The 14,843-nt window shown below is 42.8% G+C and overlaps 1 protein-coding gene and 1 pseudogene across 1 annotated transcript in view; both read right to left on the bottom strand.

The window, feature by feature from the left end:
• Positions 1-11,538: 11,538 nt before the first annotated feature.
• On the bottom strand, positions 11,539-12,436 carry LOC139439257 (cyclin-dependent kinase 4 pseudogene; annotated as a pseudogene).
• Positions 12,437-12,866: 430 nt separating this feature from the next.
• LOC139439298 (peroxisomal trans-2-enoyl-CoA reductase-like) overlaps positions 12,867-14,843 on the bottom strand; it is a 145,113-nt gene continuing 143,136 nt past the window's right edge. The window contains exon 8 of the mRNA XM_071216135.1: positions 12,867-13,503. Coding sequence (XP_071072236.1) covers positions 13,418-13,503 — 86 coding nt within the window. The 3' untranslated portion in view covers positions 12,867-13,417. The remainder of the gene's footprint in view (positions 13,504-14,843) is intronic.

The following is a 14,843-nucleotide window of genomic DNA, read 5'->3' as shown; positions in this document are numbered from 1 at the left end:
AATCGAAATCAACACAAGCCACAAACCAAAAGAGCAGTGTATTTGGAAGATAACTTCCTCAAGGGTCATCCATCACCAAACTCTTTTTTTCTTTTAGGAGTTACTAGAGATTGAGCCCAGGACCTTGTACATGGGAAGCAGGCACTCAACCACTGGGCCTACATCTGCTCCCCACCAAACTCGTTTACTGTGAATAATTATAGCATTCTTTTTGGTTTCCATTAGATGTCTTCTAGTCTTTTTAAGCACCATGACCTCATCCTTGGTAGCACTTAGTACAAATGGAAATTTTAAATTTAAAATGTGTGTGGCTAGATTAATAGTTTCCCAGCTGCCCTCTCTTTTGCTCTCATGTAAGCTTCATGAAAGCAAGATCCACGTGTTTTTTTTTTTTGGCTAGGCATGCCTAATTTACAGCATAATGCTAAGCACACAGGAGGAGCTCAAAATTATTAGTTGAATGAATTATTAATCCTGTTCAGGAATAGTCAGTATACAACAAAATTTACTTTAATAAGCATGGTAGCAAAAGAATATTGTTGACATTATTAGGATGTAGGCAGAAGTCTCAGAGAGTATACTTGAGATTCTAGATTCCAGACACGGGGAAGCAGATATGGCTCAACTGATAGAGCATCCACCTACCACATGGGAGGTCCAGGGTTCAAACCCAGGGCCTCCTGACCCGTGTGGTGAGCTGCCCCATGCGCACTGCTGATGCGCGCAAGGAGTGCCATGCCACGCAGGGGAGTCCCCCGTGTAGGGGAGCCCCACACGCAAGGAGTGTGCCCCGTAAGGAGAGCCAACCAGCACAAAAAAAGTGTAGCCTGCCCAGGAATGGCGCCGCACACACAGAGAGCTGACACAGCAAGATGACACAACAAAAAGAAACACAGATTCCCAGTGCCACTGACTAGAATGCAAGTGAACACAGAAGAACACACAGCAAATGGACACAGAGAACAGACAATGGGGGGAGGGAAAAGAAAGAAAGAAAAAAAATTTTTTAATTAAAAAAAGAACCCAGACATAGATAACAATAGCTGTCCAGTGATGGCCCAATAAGAAGCTCTAATAAAGAGCTTTAGCTAAGGTAGTGTTACGTAGAGTTTGGGCTCTATGCCTTAAGCTGAAGTAAATGAATGTCAACACTATGGAAATTTAAGGGATTGTGGAATTACCAACTTAAGGCAATTTGAAAAGCAAACCTTGCCTATTCCATCTTTTCCATCAACCTGTATTAGGGTCACCCTCTCCTAGAACATAGCTTGTAAATTTGAGTAGCTATGATAATATCATCTCCAGAAGGCCACTGTTAAAATGTGGTTGAAGAGGAAAAAGAATGATTTCTGGTTGTTTATAATTTCCTAGGCTGCTGACAGCAAATACTGTGAAATAGGTTGTCTTAACAATGGGTATTTATTAGCTTACAGGTTTTTAAATAAGATTTATTTATTTCTCTCCCCTCCCCCCTGCCCCAGTTGTCCGTTCTCTGTGTCTATTGACTGTGTGTTCTTCTTTGTCCGCTTCTGTTGTTGTCAGTGGCATGGGAATCTGTGCTTCTTTTTGTTGCGTCATCTTGTTATGTCAGTCTCCATGTGTGTGGTGCCATTCTTGGGCGGGCTGCACTTCCTTTCGCACTGCACAGCTCTCCTTACGGGGCGCACTCCTTGTGCGTGGGGCTCCCTTACGCAGGGGACACCCCTGCGTGGCAGGGCACTCCTTGCGTGCATCAGCACTGTGCATGGGCCAGGTCCACACGGGTCAAGGAGGCCCGGGGTTTGAACTGCGGACCTCCCATGTAATAGATGGACGCCCTAACCACTGGGCCAAGTCTGCTTCCCATAGCTTACAGTTTTGAGGTTGAGAAAAATATCTAAATCAAGGCATCATCAAGGTGATGTTTTCTTCCCAAAGACCAACTGCCAGCGATCCTTGATTCCTCTGCCACATGGCAAGGCACATGATAGCATCGGCTGGTCTTTCACTTCTCTTCCGGGGGTTTCAGTGATTTAAGCTTCTTGCTTCCACGGCTTCCCCCCCACCCTCTGTAGTCATTCCATTTATAAAGGACTCTAGTATGGAGTTAGTAAATACCCAGAGCTCTCTGGAGCTAGCTGAAGCACCTGTTTGGGGGCTTCAGGAGGCCAGCAGGGCATCCTGCAACATCCTTGAAGGAAAAGAAGGAGGAGACTGCCCATCTGCAGAGAAGACTGGCAAGTAGAGCGCGCCACGCTCTGGAGGCGGGTGCCCATCCTCCACTGGAGGCACAAGCCAACTCAGGAGCTGCTCCCCGGCTGCAATTGAAAGCTCCACTTCCCCAAAATGGGGAGGGAAGAGACGGTTGGGCACCAACTTTGGCTAATGATGTGTAAAATTCTGCGGGCTAAAGTATAATCCTGAGAACAGCTAAAGTTTGAGCCTGTCCAAGTCAGAAAGAGGCCAGGAGCTGCCATCCTAACTCAGCGCCTGGCACGAGGGGAAGCGGGGCACTCTGAAAATCCCAGTGCTGGTGGGCACCCACTTCTTTCCTTCCAGGTCAGATTGTAGGTCTAGCCTAAGACCCAGTGCCACGTCCGACAGGGAGGAAGTTGCGGGGAGCTGCACCAGCCTCTCTGGTAAATTGCTGGCCAAGCTGCGGAGTTTAAGCCAACCCAGAAGCTGGTCTGTGAACGGAATTGGAAGCTCCATTTCCAAGAAACGGGAGGAGGAGATGGTTGGCTGCCGATTTCAGCTACTGATTGGTAGATTCGGATGGCTAAGTAATAACCCTAGGAACAGCTGGGGTGTGAATTTGCCCAAGTTGGAAAAGGCCAGTGGCCGCCATTTCGACCCCACCCCCAGCCTGAGGGGAATCCTGGTTAACCAAATATCACAGTGACGGCAGGAACTGGTTTCTTTCACCTGAATCGGCCTGCAGCCCTAGACTAGGCTTCAGTCACACCTCTGGCAGGGAGGAGGCTAACTCAGCACCAGTCTATCCAGGTAATTGAGGGTACCTTTGGCTGGCACAAACTGAATAATTAAAAACCTATTGGGGCAACTGCAGACCAGCACTGCATAGAGTGCTGTCCACAACCTACAGCTCCATCCATGCTCCAGATAGGGGAAAAAAGGGTGTGAAGCTTCATCAGTCTCTCTGGGCAACTACAGTCTAGGTCTACACAACTTGGATTATTCCACACAACTATAACTCTGTCCCTACTTCTGGGAAAAGAGAAAGCTGGGAGAAGCTTCATCTGTCCCTGGGACAATGAGGGCGGCTTGAGCCTCCACAGTTTATAGCGCCAATTACATCCTTGGCTCCTACTGCACAACCAGCAAGGGTGAAGGGGCAGAAAGCCCTAAACTAAAGAGAAAAACTGCACCCAGAAAAAATACTCTAGTAATCCAGATGCAAAGACACCAACAAAAAATTACAATCCACACAAAGAAACAGGAAGCTATGGCCCAGTTAAAGGAACAAGATAAGCCTCCAGATGACATAAAGGAATTGAGACAACTAATCATAAATGTTCAAACCAATCTCCTTAATAAATTCAATGAGATGGCTAAAGAGATTAAGGATATTAAGACGACTCTGGATGAGCACAAAGAAGAATTTGAAAGCATGCATAGAAAAATAGCAGATCTTATGGGAATGAAAGGCAATAAATGAAATTTTTAAAACATTGCAATCCTATAATAGCAGATTTGAGGAGGCAGAAGAAAAGATTGGTGAGCTTGAAAAAATGGCCTCTGAAAGTGAACATACAAAAGAACAGATGAAGAAAAGTATGGTAAAAATTGAACAAGGTTTCAGGGAACTAAATGATAGCCAGAGATGTGCAAACATATGTGTCATGGGTGTCCCAGGAGAAGAAGAGAAGGGAAAAGGGGCAGAAGGAATATTTAAAGTAATAATGTTAGAAAATTTCCCAACCCTATTGAAGAACATAGATATCCAAGTCCGAGAAGGACAACATACCCCCATCAGAAAAAAATCCAAATAGACCTACTCCAAGACATATACTAATCAGAATGTCAAATGCCACAGACAAAGAGAGAATTCTGAGAACAGCAGGAGAAAAGCAATGTATAACATATAAGGGATAACTAATAAGATTAAGTGCTGATTTCTCACCAGAAACCATGGAGGCAAGAAGACAGTGGTCTGATATATTAAAGATACTACAAGAGAAAAACTTCCAGCCAAGAATCTTATATCCAGCAAGACTGTCTTTCAAAAAAGAGGGCAAGATTAGAATATTCACAGATAAACAGAAACTGAGAGAATTTCTAAGCAAGAGATCAGATTTTCAGGAAATACTAAAAGGTATGCTAGAGCCTGAAAAGAAAAGACCAGAGAAAGAGCCTGGAAGAGAATCTAGAAATTAAGATTATATCAATAAAAGTGACTTAAGTGTCAAAAGAGTGGTGAAAATAAAATATGACAGATAAAACTCAAATAGGAATAAATTTAACCAATGATGAAAAGCACTTGTATTCACAAAACTGCAACCCAGTGTTAAAAAGAAATCAGAAAAGTCCTAAATAACTGGAAGAACATTTCATGCCCATAGATTGGAAGACTAAATATCATTAAGATGTCAATTCTACTCAAATTGATATACAGAGTCAATGCAACCCTGATAAAAATTCCACCAGCATTTAAAAAAAAAAAATTGAAAACCCAATTAGCAAATTTATTTGGAAGGGAAAGCGGTCCTGAATAGCCAGAAACATCATAAAAGGAAAAGTGAACCCTCATCTCTGGACTTTATATCATACTACCAAGCTATAATGGTAAAAACAGCATGGTACTGGTAAAAAGACAGATATATAGAGCAATGGAACCAAATTAATGGCTCAGAAACAGACCCTCACATGTACGGTCAAGTGATTTTTGACTAGCCTGTCAAACCCACACAGCTTGGGCAGAACAATCCATTCAGCAAAATGGTGATGAAAGAAGTAAAGAGAACCCCTATTTCATACCTTATCGAAAAATTAACTCAAAATGGATCAAAAACCTAAAAATAAAAGCAAGAACCATAAAACTTCTAGAAGAAATTGTGGAAAAATATCACAGGTGTGGAAAAATATCATAGGTGGTGGATTCTTCTCTTTTGTGATTTTTTAAATTTTTAGAATTTTTAAAATTTATTTCTCTCCCCTTCCGCCCGTTCTCTGCTCTGTATCCATTCACTGTGTGTTCTTCTGCATCCACTAGCTTTGTCAGGCGGCACTGGGAAACTGCATCTCTTCTTTGTTGTTGTTGCGTCATCTTCCTGTGTCAGCTCTGTGTGTGCAGTGCCACTTCCGTGCAGGCTGCACTTTTTCACGTGGGGCAGCTCTCAGCAGAGTGCACCCCTTGCACATGGGGCACCCCTATGTAGGGGTGTCCTTGCTTGGCATGGCACTCCTTGCACATGGCAGCACTGCGCATGGGCCAGCTCAACACATGGGTCAGGAGGCCCTGCAGATCGAACCCTGGGCCCTCCATATGGTAGGCAGATGATCTATCAGTTGAGCCATGTCTGCTTCCCGGTGGTGGATTCTTAATGGAGATAAGAGAAGGACTGAGATGGACTACTGATGTTTAATGTATGTAGAAGTTTTAATTAGCTTTACTGTAAAAGTGTGGAAATGTATAAAATGGATGGTAAAAATAGTAATAGCTAGTTTATAAATAGGGATGTGGCTGAAAATGGTAGTCTAGGGATGTAAATGCCAATTAACAGATGCCAAATGCTAGAGAATAATCTAGGAACTGAATAGCATAGTAAATCAAGAGATGGATGAGAATTGGCTGATGGTACAGATGCAAGAGTGTCCTTTGCGAGCGAGAGCAAATGTATATCACTACGCAGGGTGTTGGAAACGCATGGGAAAAATACAACTGGAATGACCTATGGACTGTGGTTAGCGGTAATAATATAATATTCTTGCATCTTTGCCAAAGATGTACTGTGTCGATAGTGGGGAAGTATGGAAAATATGAGCCAAATGTATACTATGGACATGGTAACAATCAGATGATATTATCTTATCAGTAACAAATGTTCCACCACAGTGTGCTATGTTGGATAGAGGGGTGTTGCTTGGGAATTCTGCATATGTGCCTGATTGTTTTATAAGTTTACAATTTCTGCCATAAAAAATATATTTAAAAAATAACAATAAGGTGCTTCGAGGGAAAAACACACCAAATGTAAGATAAGGACTATAATTAGTAGTAATATTTTGACAATATTCTTTCATAATTTGTAACAAAAGTCTCACGACAACGCAAGGTGTTGGTAGAGGGTTGATGTATGGGACCCTTATATGATGTTATGCATGTTTGTTTTGTAAGTTCACAACTTTTACTATACACTTGTTTATGTACGTTAATATATAAATGACAAAGATGATAATAATAGGGAGGGTTGGGGGAAAATACTTTGGTTAGTAGTAATATTTTGACAATGCTCTTTAGTCATTAGTTGAAAAGGTTTAGCAACAATGCAGGTTATTGGTGGTAGGGTGAATTATGAGAGTCCTGTATGATGTTATATACATTTGTTTAGTAAGTTCACAACTATTACTGTACACTTATTGTTTATGTATGTTTGTGTGTGGGTAATGTATTTCAGTAAATTAATTTTTAAAAAAAGGACTCTAGTATGAAGACCAAGACCCTTCCTGGGTCATGCCTTACCTGAAGTAAACTCATCACAGGGTCCTCCTTACAATAGGTTTATACCCACAGGAATGGATTAGCTTTAAGAACATGATTTTCTGGGAGTATGTATAGTTGTAAACCACCACACTGGTTTTTCCACATTAGTGTGCGTTCATCATAGTAATTGTCTTCCTCCTATAAGGCATGGAGAACCTAACAGGAAGAAAGTGAAATAGGTAATATCAATGGTGATTGGAGAGAATAAAACTCTGGTTAGCCAGGGAAGAGTAGGGAGAAGGGTTCTAGGGTCCACCAAGGACTGATGAGTGAACACTGAGATCCTGGGCAGGTATTGTTAGACCAAGATGGTTATGTAGGAGCCAGTCTATGCTGGGGCCAGCTGATGCCAGCTTGCAAAAGCCAACTGTTAAATTTTTAGGAATTCTGAGAGGGAAGCAGATGTGGCTCAAGCACTTGGGTGCTCACCTACCACATGGGAGGTCCTTGGTTCAGTTCCTGGTGTCTCCTGGAGAAGAAGGGCAAGACAGCAAGCTGACCTGTAGGCTGTTGTGGCAAGCTGATGCAACAAGATGATGTAACAAGGAGACACAAAGAAGAAACACAATGAGAAACACAGCAAAGCAGAGAGTGGAGGTGGCTCAAGTGGTTGAGCACCTCTCACCCACATGGGAGGTCCCAGGTTCAGCTCCTGGTGCCTCCTAAAGACAAGACGAGTACACAATGAATAGACACAGTGAGCACAAACAATGGGGTGGAGGTGGGGATAAATAAACAAAATAAATCTTTAAAAGAAAAGAATTTTGAGAACCAGTTTTTTAAATTTTTAAAAAATTTTAAAAAGATTTTTTATTTATTTCTCTCCCCTTCCCCTCCCCCCCAGTTGTCTGCTTTCTGTGTGCATTTGCTCTGTGTTCTTCTGTGTTTGCTTGTATGCTTGTCAGCAGCACCAGGAATCTGTATCTCTTTTTGTTGCAGTATATTGCTGCATCAGCTCTCTGTGTGTGGTGCCACTCCTGGGCAGGCTGCATTTTTTTCACATGGGGTGGCTCTCCTTGTAGGGGTGCACTCTTTGTGCGTGGGGCTCCCCAAAACGGGGGACACCCCTGCATGGCATGGCACTCCTTGCGTGCATCAGCACTGTGCATGGGCCAGCTCCACACGGGTCAGGAGGCCCTGGGTTTGAACCTGGACCTCCCATGTGGTGGCGGACGCTCTATCAGTTGAGCCACATCTGCTTCCCTGAGAACCAGTTTTTAAACAGAGCCATCATTAAAATTTTTTTTTCTTCTTTCTCCTCCATCCCGCTCCCTCCCATTGGCTGCTCTCTGTGTCCATTCACTGTGTGTTCTTCTGTGTCTGCTGTATTCTCATTAGGCAGCTCTGGGAACCCATCCTGGGACCTTCAGAAGTGGGAGAAGGTGATCATTCTCTTTCTATACCTAGGCTCCCTAGTTCGCTGCATCTCATATTGTCTCTTATCTGTGTCTCTTTTTTGTTGCATCATGTTGCTGTGTCAATTCTTAAATTTTTCTGTTTTTTCTTTTTTTACATATTGGGGCCAGGGATTGAACTCGGGACCTTGTATGTGGGAAGCCGGCACTAAACTCAACCACTGAGCCACACTGGCAGCCCTCAGAGCCATCATTAAAAGAGGTTAGGAAGCCAGTGTGGCTCAGTGATTGAGCTTGGCTTCCCACATACAAGGTCCTGGGTTCAATCCCTGGCCTGGTAACCCCCGCACCCCCCCCAAAAAAAAGAGGGGAGCAGATATAGCTCAAGTAGTTGAGCTCCTGCTTCCAATGTACAAAATCCCAGGTCCAATCCCTGATACCTCCTAAAATATCAATATACAAATAATAGAAGTATAAATATAAATAGATAAATATATATATTGAGCAGATGTAGGTCAAGTGTTGAACACCTGCTTCTCACATAGGAGGTCCCAGGTTTGATCCCCAGAACCTCCTAAAACAAACAAACAAACAAATAAGCAAACAAATGAAAAAAAGCAACCTGGAGGATCCAGTGTAGCTCATTGGTTGAGCTCCGGCTTCCCACATAAGAGGTCTGGGGTTCATTTCCTGATCCATTACCTCTAAAAAAAAAATAACATGGGGAACAGATGTTGCTCAAGTGGTTGAGCACCTAGTCCCCAAGTACAAGGTTCTGGGTTCGATCTCCAGTACCTCCTAGAAAAAAAAGCAATTCTCATTGGGAAGCAGATACGGTTCAGTGGTTGAGCACCTGCTTTACAGGTATGAGGTCCTGGGTTCAATCCCTGGTACCTACTTTAAAAAAATTAATAATGTATAAAAACCTAAGAAATGAAACAAAAACAAAAACAAAAAAATTTAAAAAGGAAAAACAAAAACTGAGCAAAAGAAAAAAAAAGATAATGTAATAAGCTTACACCTAAAGAAATTAGATTAAAACACACATAATAGGGAAACGGATGTGCCTCAACCAATTGGGCTCCTGAACCATATAGGAGGTCCAGGGTTCAATGTCCAGGGCCTCCTGGTGAGGGCAAGCTGTCCCACGCCGAGTGCTGGCCCACGCTGGAATCCCGCTCTGTGCAGGAATGCCCTCTTGCGTGAGAACGCCGCCCAGCACGGGAAAGCCGCCCCACATAGGAGAGCTGGCGCAGCAAGATGACACAACAAGAGACACAGAGGAGAGAAAATAAGATGTAGCAGAACAGGAAGTTGAGATGGCGCAAAAGAGTAATCGCTTCTCTCTACTCGAGAAGGTCCCAGGATCAGTTCCTGGAGCCTCCTAATGAGAATACAAGCAGACACAGAAGAACACACAGTGAATGGACACAGAGAGTAGACAACAGGGGGAGCGGGGGATGGGGGGAGTAGAAATAAATAAAAATAATCTTAAAAAAAACACAGGTAATAAATATTCTAAATTCATGACTTCGTCACTTTTTTACTGCATCTTCTTATCATTTGTGCCCTTGAGGTCATTTACATAGTATCTATTTAGTGGAAATACTATATTATGGTATGCTCTGAGCCTCTCTCTCAATTCTGATCTCTTCTCAACATCTGACATCACAACGGTAGCTTGAAGTCAGCCTTGGTAGGAGGATTTACATGACAGAAATGGGGAAGTGCCACACATCAGGACATTTCCCCCTGAAGGGCCAAGTGCTCAACATATACCACCACGCCAATGCCGGCCAGGGATACTTGTGGGGAGGAAATCACCAAAAAGAAGAGGCTGCCTATGGAGCGGAAAAGTGGGGTTAAAGTAAAGAGAAAGAAACGCTGCTTTTTTCAGAATTTCATGGAGAGTTCACAGAGAAGGTAGGGCTTGAGTGAGGCCTTAAAAGATGAGTAAGACTCAGATTGAAGGGAGAAGAGAGGAGGTAGCATTTGTGGCAGTGGGCTGAGTGTGTAGGGATGTGGATGAGGGGAATTCCACACGAGCATTCCTTGAAGGTGAAGGTATGGGCAAACGCAATTAGAGCCAATACCGGGAAGCTGGTGTCCAACAGTCCTAACGACGTGTGACTCAAAATTGCACATTCCTATGTATTGACCCAAGGTGGCATTTCCAAACCACAATGTGCAGAAAAACAATAAGGAATCCTGCCTGAAATACAGACTCATAGATTCATTCTCATTCTTTACAAATGGAATTGGTATTTTTAACAATCACTCCAAATGATTCTAATGCAAGTGTCCACGGCACAACCACACATTGAGAAAACTGATTTCAAGACTGGGAAAATCACATGAAACGTGGGATCTTCTTGAAGAAATGGGAACCTGAATTTTTGGAGATCAAGCCAAGGAAAACAGTTGTGCCTCACTTTATACAACAGCTGTGTTCTTGACAAAAAATGTCTGGGATCGAATTTTTGTAAAGCATCTTACTTTCAACAGCCTGGAGGCTTTCCATTTTAAAAAATCATGTGGTAAATTTCCTGTCAAGTAAATAACTGTCCCCTGCCAAATTACTCAATGTTCATATAATGATTGTGATTAAACAGACATATCTGTGGATTAAAGTGCAAGACATATGTTAGTAATACTTCCTTGCTATTTCAGAGTTAATTATTGGTGTGTGTTTATGGTACTACAATGGATGCCAGTTGGGACTTTAATAGGAAGACAGTGTCCCCATCAAAACAAGATGATGGGGGGAGCGCGGATGGATGTTGCTCAGTGGTTACTGCCTATTTCCCATGTAGGAGGCCCTGGGCTCAATCCCTGGTACCTCCTAAAAACAAAAAAACAAACAAACAAAAAAACCCCAAGGTGATGGGGTAAAATATTTGGAGAAGTATATCGTGGTATATAAATGTAAAACATTGTTGTTAAATATCACAATTAAAAGAGACTCTGAGGTGAATTTTACTTTATCTCTTATATCCAGAGACTTTTATGCCTGGTAAATCATATACTTTAAAATGAGCAGCTGGTACTGATAAAGAAAGGGAAATAGCTACCTCACCTCAGAAGGGAATCATAAGTTAATAGAAATTTAATTCACTAAGACAATGAATATATGCTATTTGTTAATGGCACTTCATATATATGGGTAACTGCCATAGAAAAATTGATTGAAAGCAGAATACTGAACCCTGATAAACTTTTTTGTTTGTTTTTGTTTTGTTTTGTTTTGTTTTCTGTATAAAAATCCCAGGATCAAAGTAGGGAAGAGAGGAAGAAAGGACACACTTCTTGGTGTAGGGAAATAGGGGGCAGGAGGATATGCCTCAAAAGGAGGAGTGGGAGAGGAATGTCATGAAGGCAGAGATTGCTATCTTAGTGGCGGGTCTCTCCACTCAAGTGTCCAAAAAGGGGAAATGACAGCTTCTCTTCCTTCTCTTGGTCCTTTTGCAGTCACTCCATTGCTCATTCCGGATTACCTTCTCCCTTTTGTAGATAAGAGTGCTGCAGGGCTTAGAAGGCAGAGACTCGCTTGTGTGGGTGAAAAGTCAGCATTTCCAGCACCAGCTGTGCTCTAGACTCCCCCACCTCAGGCACCACCAACTGCACTGGGCCGGGCCCTCTAGGGGAAAAGGCATCTCTGGCTAGAGACACATCTCAGGGCCAGTCTTCCTCTGGGGGTAGCCTGATCAGATCAAAGATTTTGCCTAACTGGTCAGCTTCAGAGTTTCCACAGAAGAGAGGCTTCCGGCGAAACATCTCTGCGAAGATACAGCCAACACTCCACATGTCCACAGGCGTTGCATATGTAGACTGTAAAAGTACTTCGGGAGCCCAGTACCAGAGTGTAACAACCACAGGCCTAAGTGCCATCTGGTAGCTGTAGATTCTGGCCAGGCCAAAGTCAGCCAGCTTAACTGTCCCACCACTTGTCACCAGAATGTTCTCTGGCTTCAGGTCTCAATGACAATGCAATTGGCATGAAGGAAATCCAGGCCTCTTAGAAACTGGCGCGTCAGATCCTAGATGGTCTCTGCTGGCAAGCCTGAGGGGGTGCCTTGTCCAGATAAGTCCTTAGGTTTTGGTCCACATGCTCAAACGCCACGGTCACCTTGGTCTCCCGGTCCGTTGGGGCTGTGGCACAGATATCCATCAGCCAGACAACGTTAGGATGTTCAGAAGCCTCCAGCCGCCTCAGTAAGGCCACCTCACGAAATGTGCTGATGGGAAGGCCTCCTCCACTGGGGACTCTCACGCTCTTGAGGGCCACAAAGAGGCCACTGTGGGGATCACGGGCCTTGTACATGGTCCCACAGTCACCAACACCAGTCTCTGCCACTGGCTCATATGGAGGGGTGGCCATTCTCAGATCAGGGAAGACCTTCACCCCAGGGCGAGAGCGGCGGGGCCTACCCGTTATCAGGGCCCAGGAGCCGATGGCTGTGCCGCATACGCTCGAGCTCAGGCAGGCCCGTTATCAGGGCCCAGAAGCCGATGGCTGTGCCGCATACACTCGAGCTCAGGCCCGAGTTGCTGGACGCGACGTGCCGGACTGCAGGCAGAGGCCGCAGGCTAGAGAGGCCCCCTCTCCCCCACCCTCACCATATGACCAGCTGCCGAAGAGGCGCATGCAAACTGGGGGAGCCGGACGAATGCCGGACGTTCAGGACACCCCAGATAAACTTTTAAACCCTTAAAATGTCTTTATTTTGTATAAATTTTAATATATCTTTTTTTTGCATACAAAAGGAGAAACAAAGAGAAAAGGAGTCAAATCAAGCACTGCAAATAAATACTACATATAATAACTTTATTTTTCTTTTGAATTAAAGGTTTTACACAAGTTTGACTTCATGAACAAAAACCACACATCGATAATTACCATAAAGCTTTACTGATTCCAACGTATTTGCCACCAAAAATCAAGTCATGGTAAAACTCTAGTTGTAAAAATCAGAATTATGCCACAATTTGGGTTCGCTCTCTACTTTTATAATTAAATAATAATGTCTGAGAGTTCATGAAATCTCTAATATAAATTTAGATTCCATTTTTCAAAGACTTTTCTTAGAAAATAAACATAAATCATAAAGTATGTTAACTTCCATTCCTAAAAACAAACAAACCAAAAAAAAAAAAAACCAATTCTTTAAGCCACAGGTTAAAAGGCAATGCTTAGGATTTAAAAATGCATTTGTTTCAGGAGGAACAGTTATTTGCATAGTTATAATTGATCAGAAAGTGATGTTTCCATACAAGTAAGAAGCTCATATAAAGTACATGTAAAGTATTCTCAAGCTATTAAGGCACTCAGAGACAAAGGACACCTCCTTGTTTCCTTAGCTTACAGTTTAGCTTTCTGCTTATAAGACGCCTTCCTCCTTTTGACCATGGAAAGATCCCCTGTTCCCTCAGGCCAGTTGTCATGATCTGTTAATAAGCGCAAAACCTTATGTTACTTGCAAATCTGTTGACCTCATTTGTCCTGTTAGTTTCCACCAAATGCTTTTTGCTGTCTTACCTGGCTGACCCCCTTTCTCAGCAGGAAAAAGGAAATTATTAAGATGAATGCACAGGTTTTGAGCAAGACCTAGATTTGAATCCCAGCTCTGCCTCTTTCTAGCTTTTCCAAACCTGGGAAAGTTACTCTTCCTGAACCTCAGTGTTCTCATCAGTTAAAAGTGATAACAACAGCTACCTTTGAAAACTGTGGAAACAAACATAACTGGTCTTTCATGAGATCACGGAGTTGCTACTTTTTGGTTATGTGAGACAACAAATTCCTTTATTGATCAGGCCAGCTGGAGGTGCAACTAAAGGCATCCTATCTGACACAGGACTTTGTGTGCATCGTCTAATTTAATCCTCCCAATAGCTGTATAAAATAAATACTGTAAGTGTCTGCATATAGAAAAGAAAATGGAGGCCTACAGAAATTAATATCCTGATAAGAGGAGAGGCATCCCAGGCATTCTTCCTCCAGGGCTGGCAATCTTAAAGAAAATGCTGTATATTCCCACCCATCACTGGGGGCAGGGGAGGGGCGTATATTCTTTCGCTTTCCTCAAAAACTTAAAAAATACTTTGTACTGATAAAAATACTGTTAGATTTACAAAAGAAAATCATTTCATGGTGACAAGAGAAGCAGTCACACAGAACGTCTTTCCCTTTCTAAAGGAAAAATAACACACCACATCACAATAAATACACAATTCTACTGGTGAGGGGCATAGAAATGTTTTCTCCATCCTCCCTATTTTAAATACTATCAGGAAAAAATATCGGATAACCAGGTAGGCATTTCTTTCTTTCCAGTTGAACTCCTTAAATAAAACCATAGTATCTTATGCACATCACATTGATGTTATTAGTAAAGAAATAAATATGGCAGGGAAAATAATAAAACTAGAATTTTATACTAATCATTTATTAATACAAATAAGGTCTTAAGCCTTGATTAGATTTATCTGCACATAAATGTGTACGTTGAACCTCTGTCTCTGATGTGAAATTCAAATAAGCATGTATTATATCAACCATATTATAATGTACTAGTTCAAATACATTTGTATATATTTACTTTATTTCTCTCCCCTTACCCCTTGACCCCCCTTGCCTTGGTTGTCTGTTCTCTGTGTCAATTCACTGTGTGTTCTTCTGTATCTGCTTGCATTCTGGTCAGCGGCACCGGGAATCTGTGTCTCTTTTTTTGTTGTGTCAGCTCTCCGTGTGTGCTGTGCCACTCCTGGGCAGACTGCGCTTTTTTTGC

Source organism: Dasypus novemcinctus, chromosome 7 (genome assembly GCF_030445035.2).
Source record: "Dasypus novemcinctus isolate mDasNov1 chromosome 7, mDasNov1.1.hap2, whole genome shotgun sequence".
Lineage (NCBI taxonomy): Eukaryota > Metazoa > Chordata > Mammalia > Cingulata > Dasypodidae > Dasypus > Dasypus novemcinctus.
Note: the sequence above shows the minus strand (reverse complement) of the source record. Positions and strands in the feature narration are given on the sequence as shown.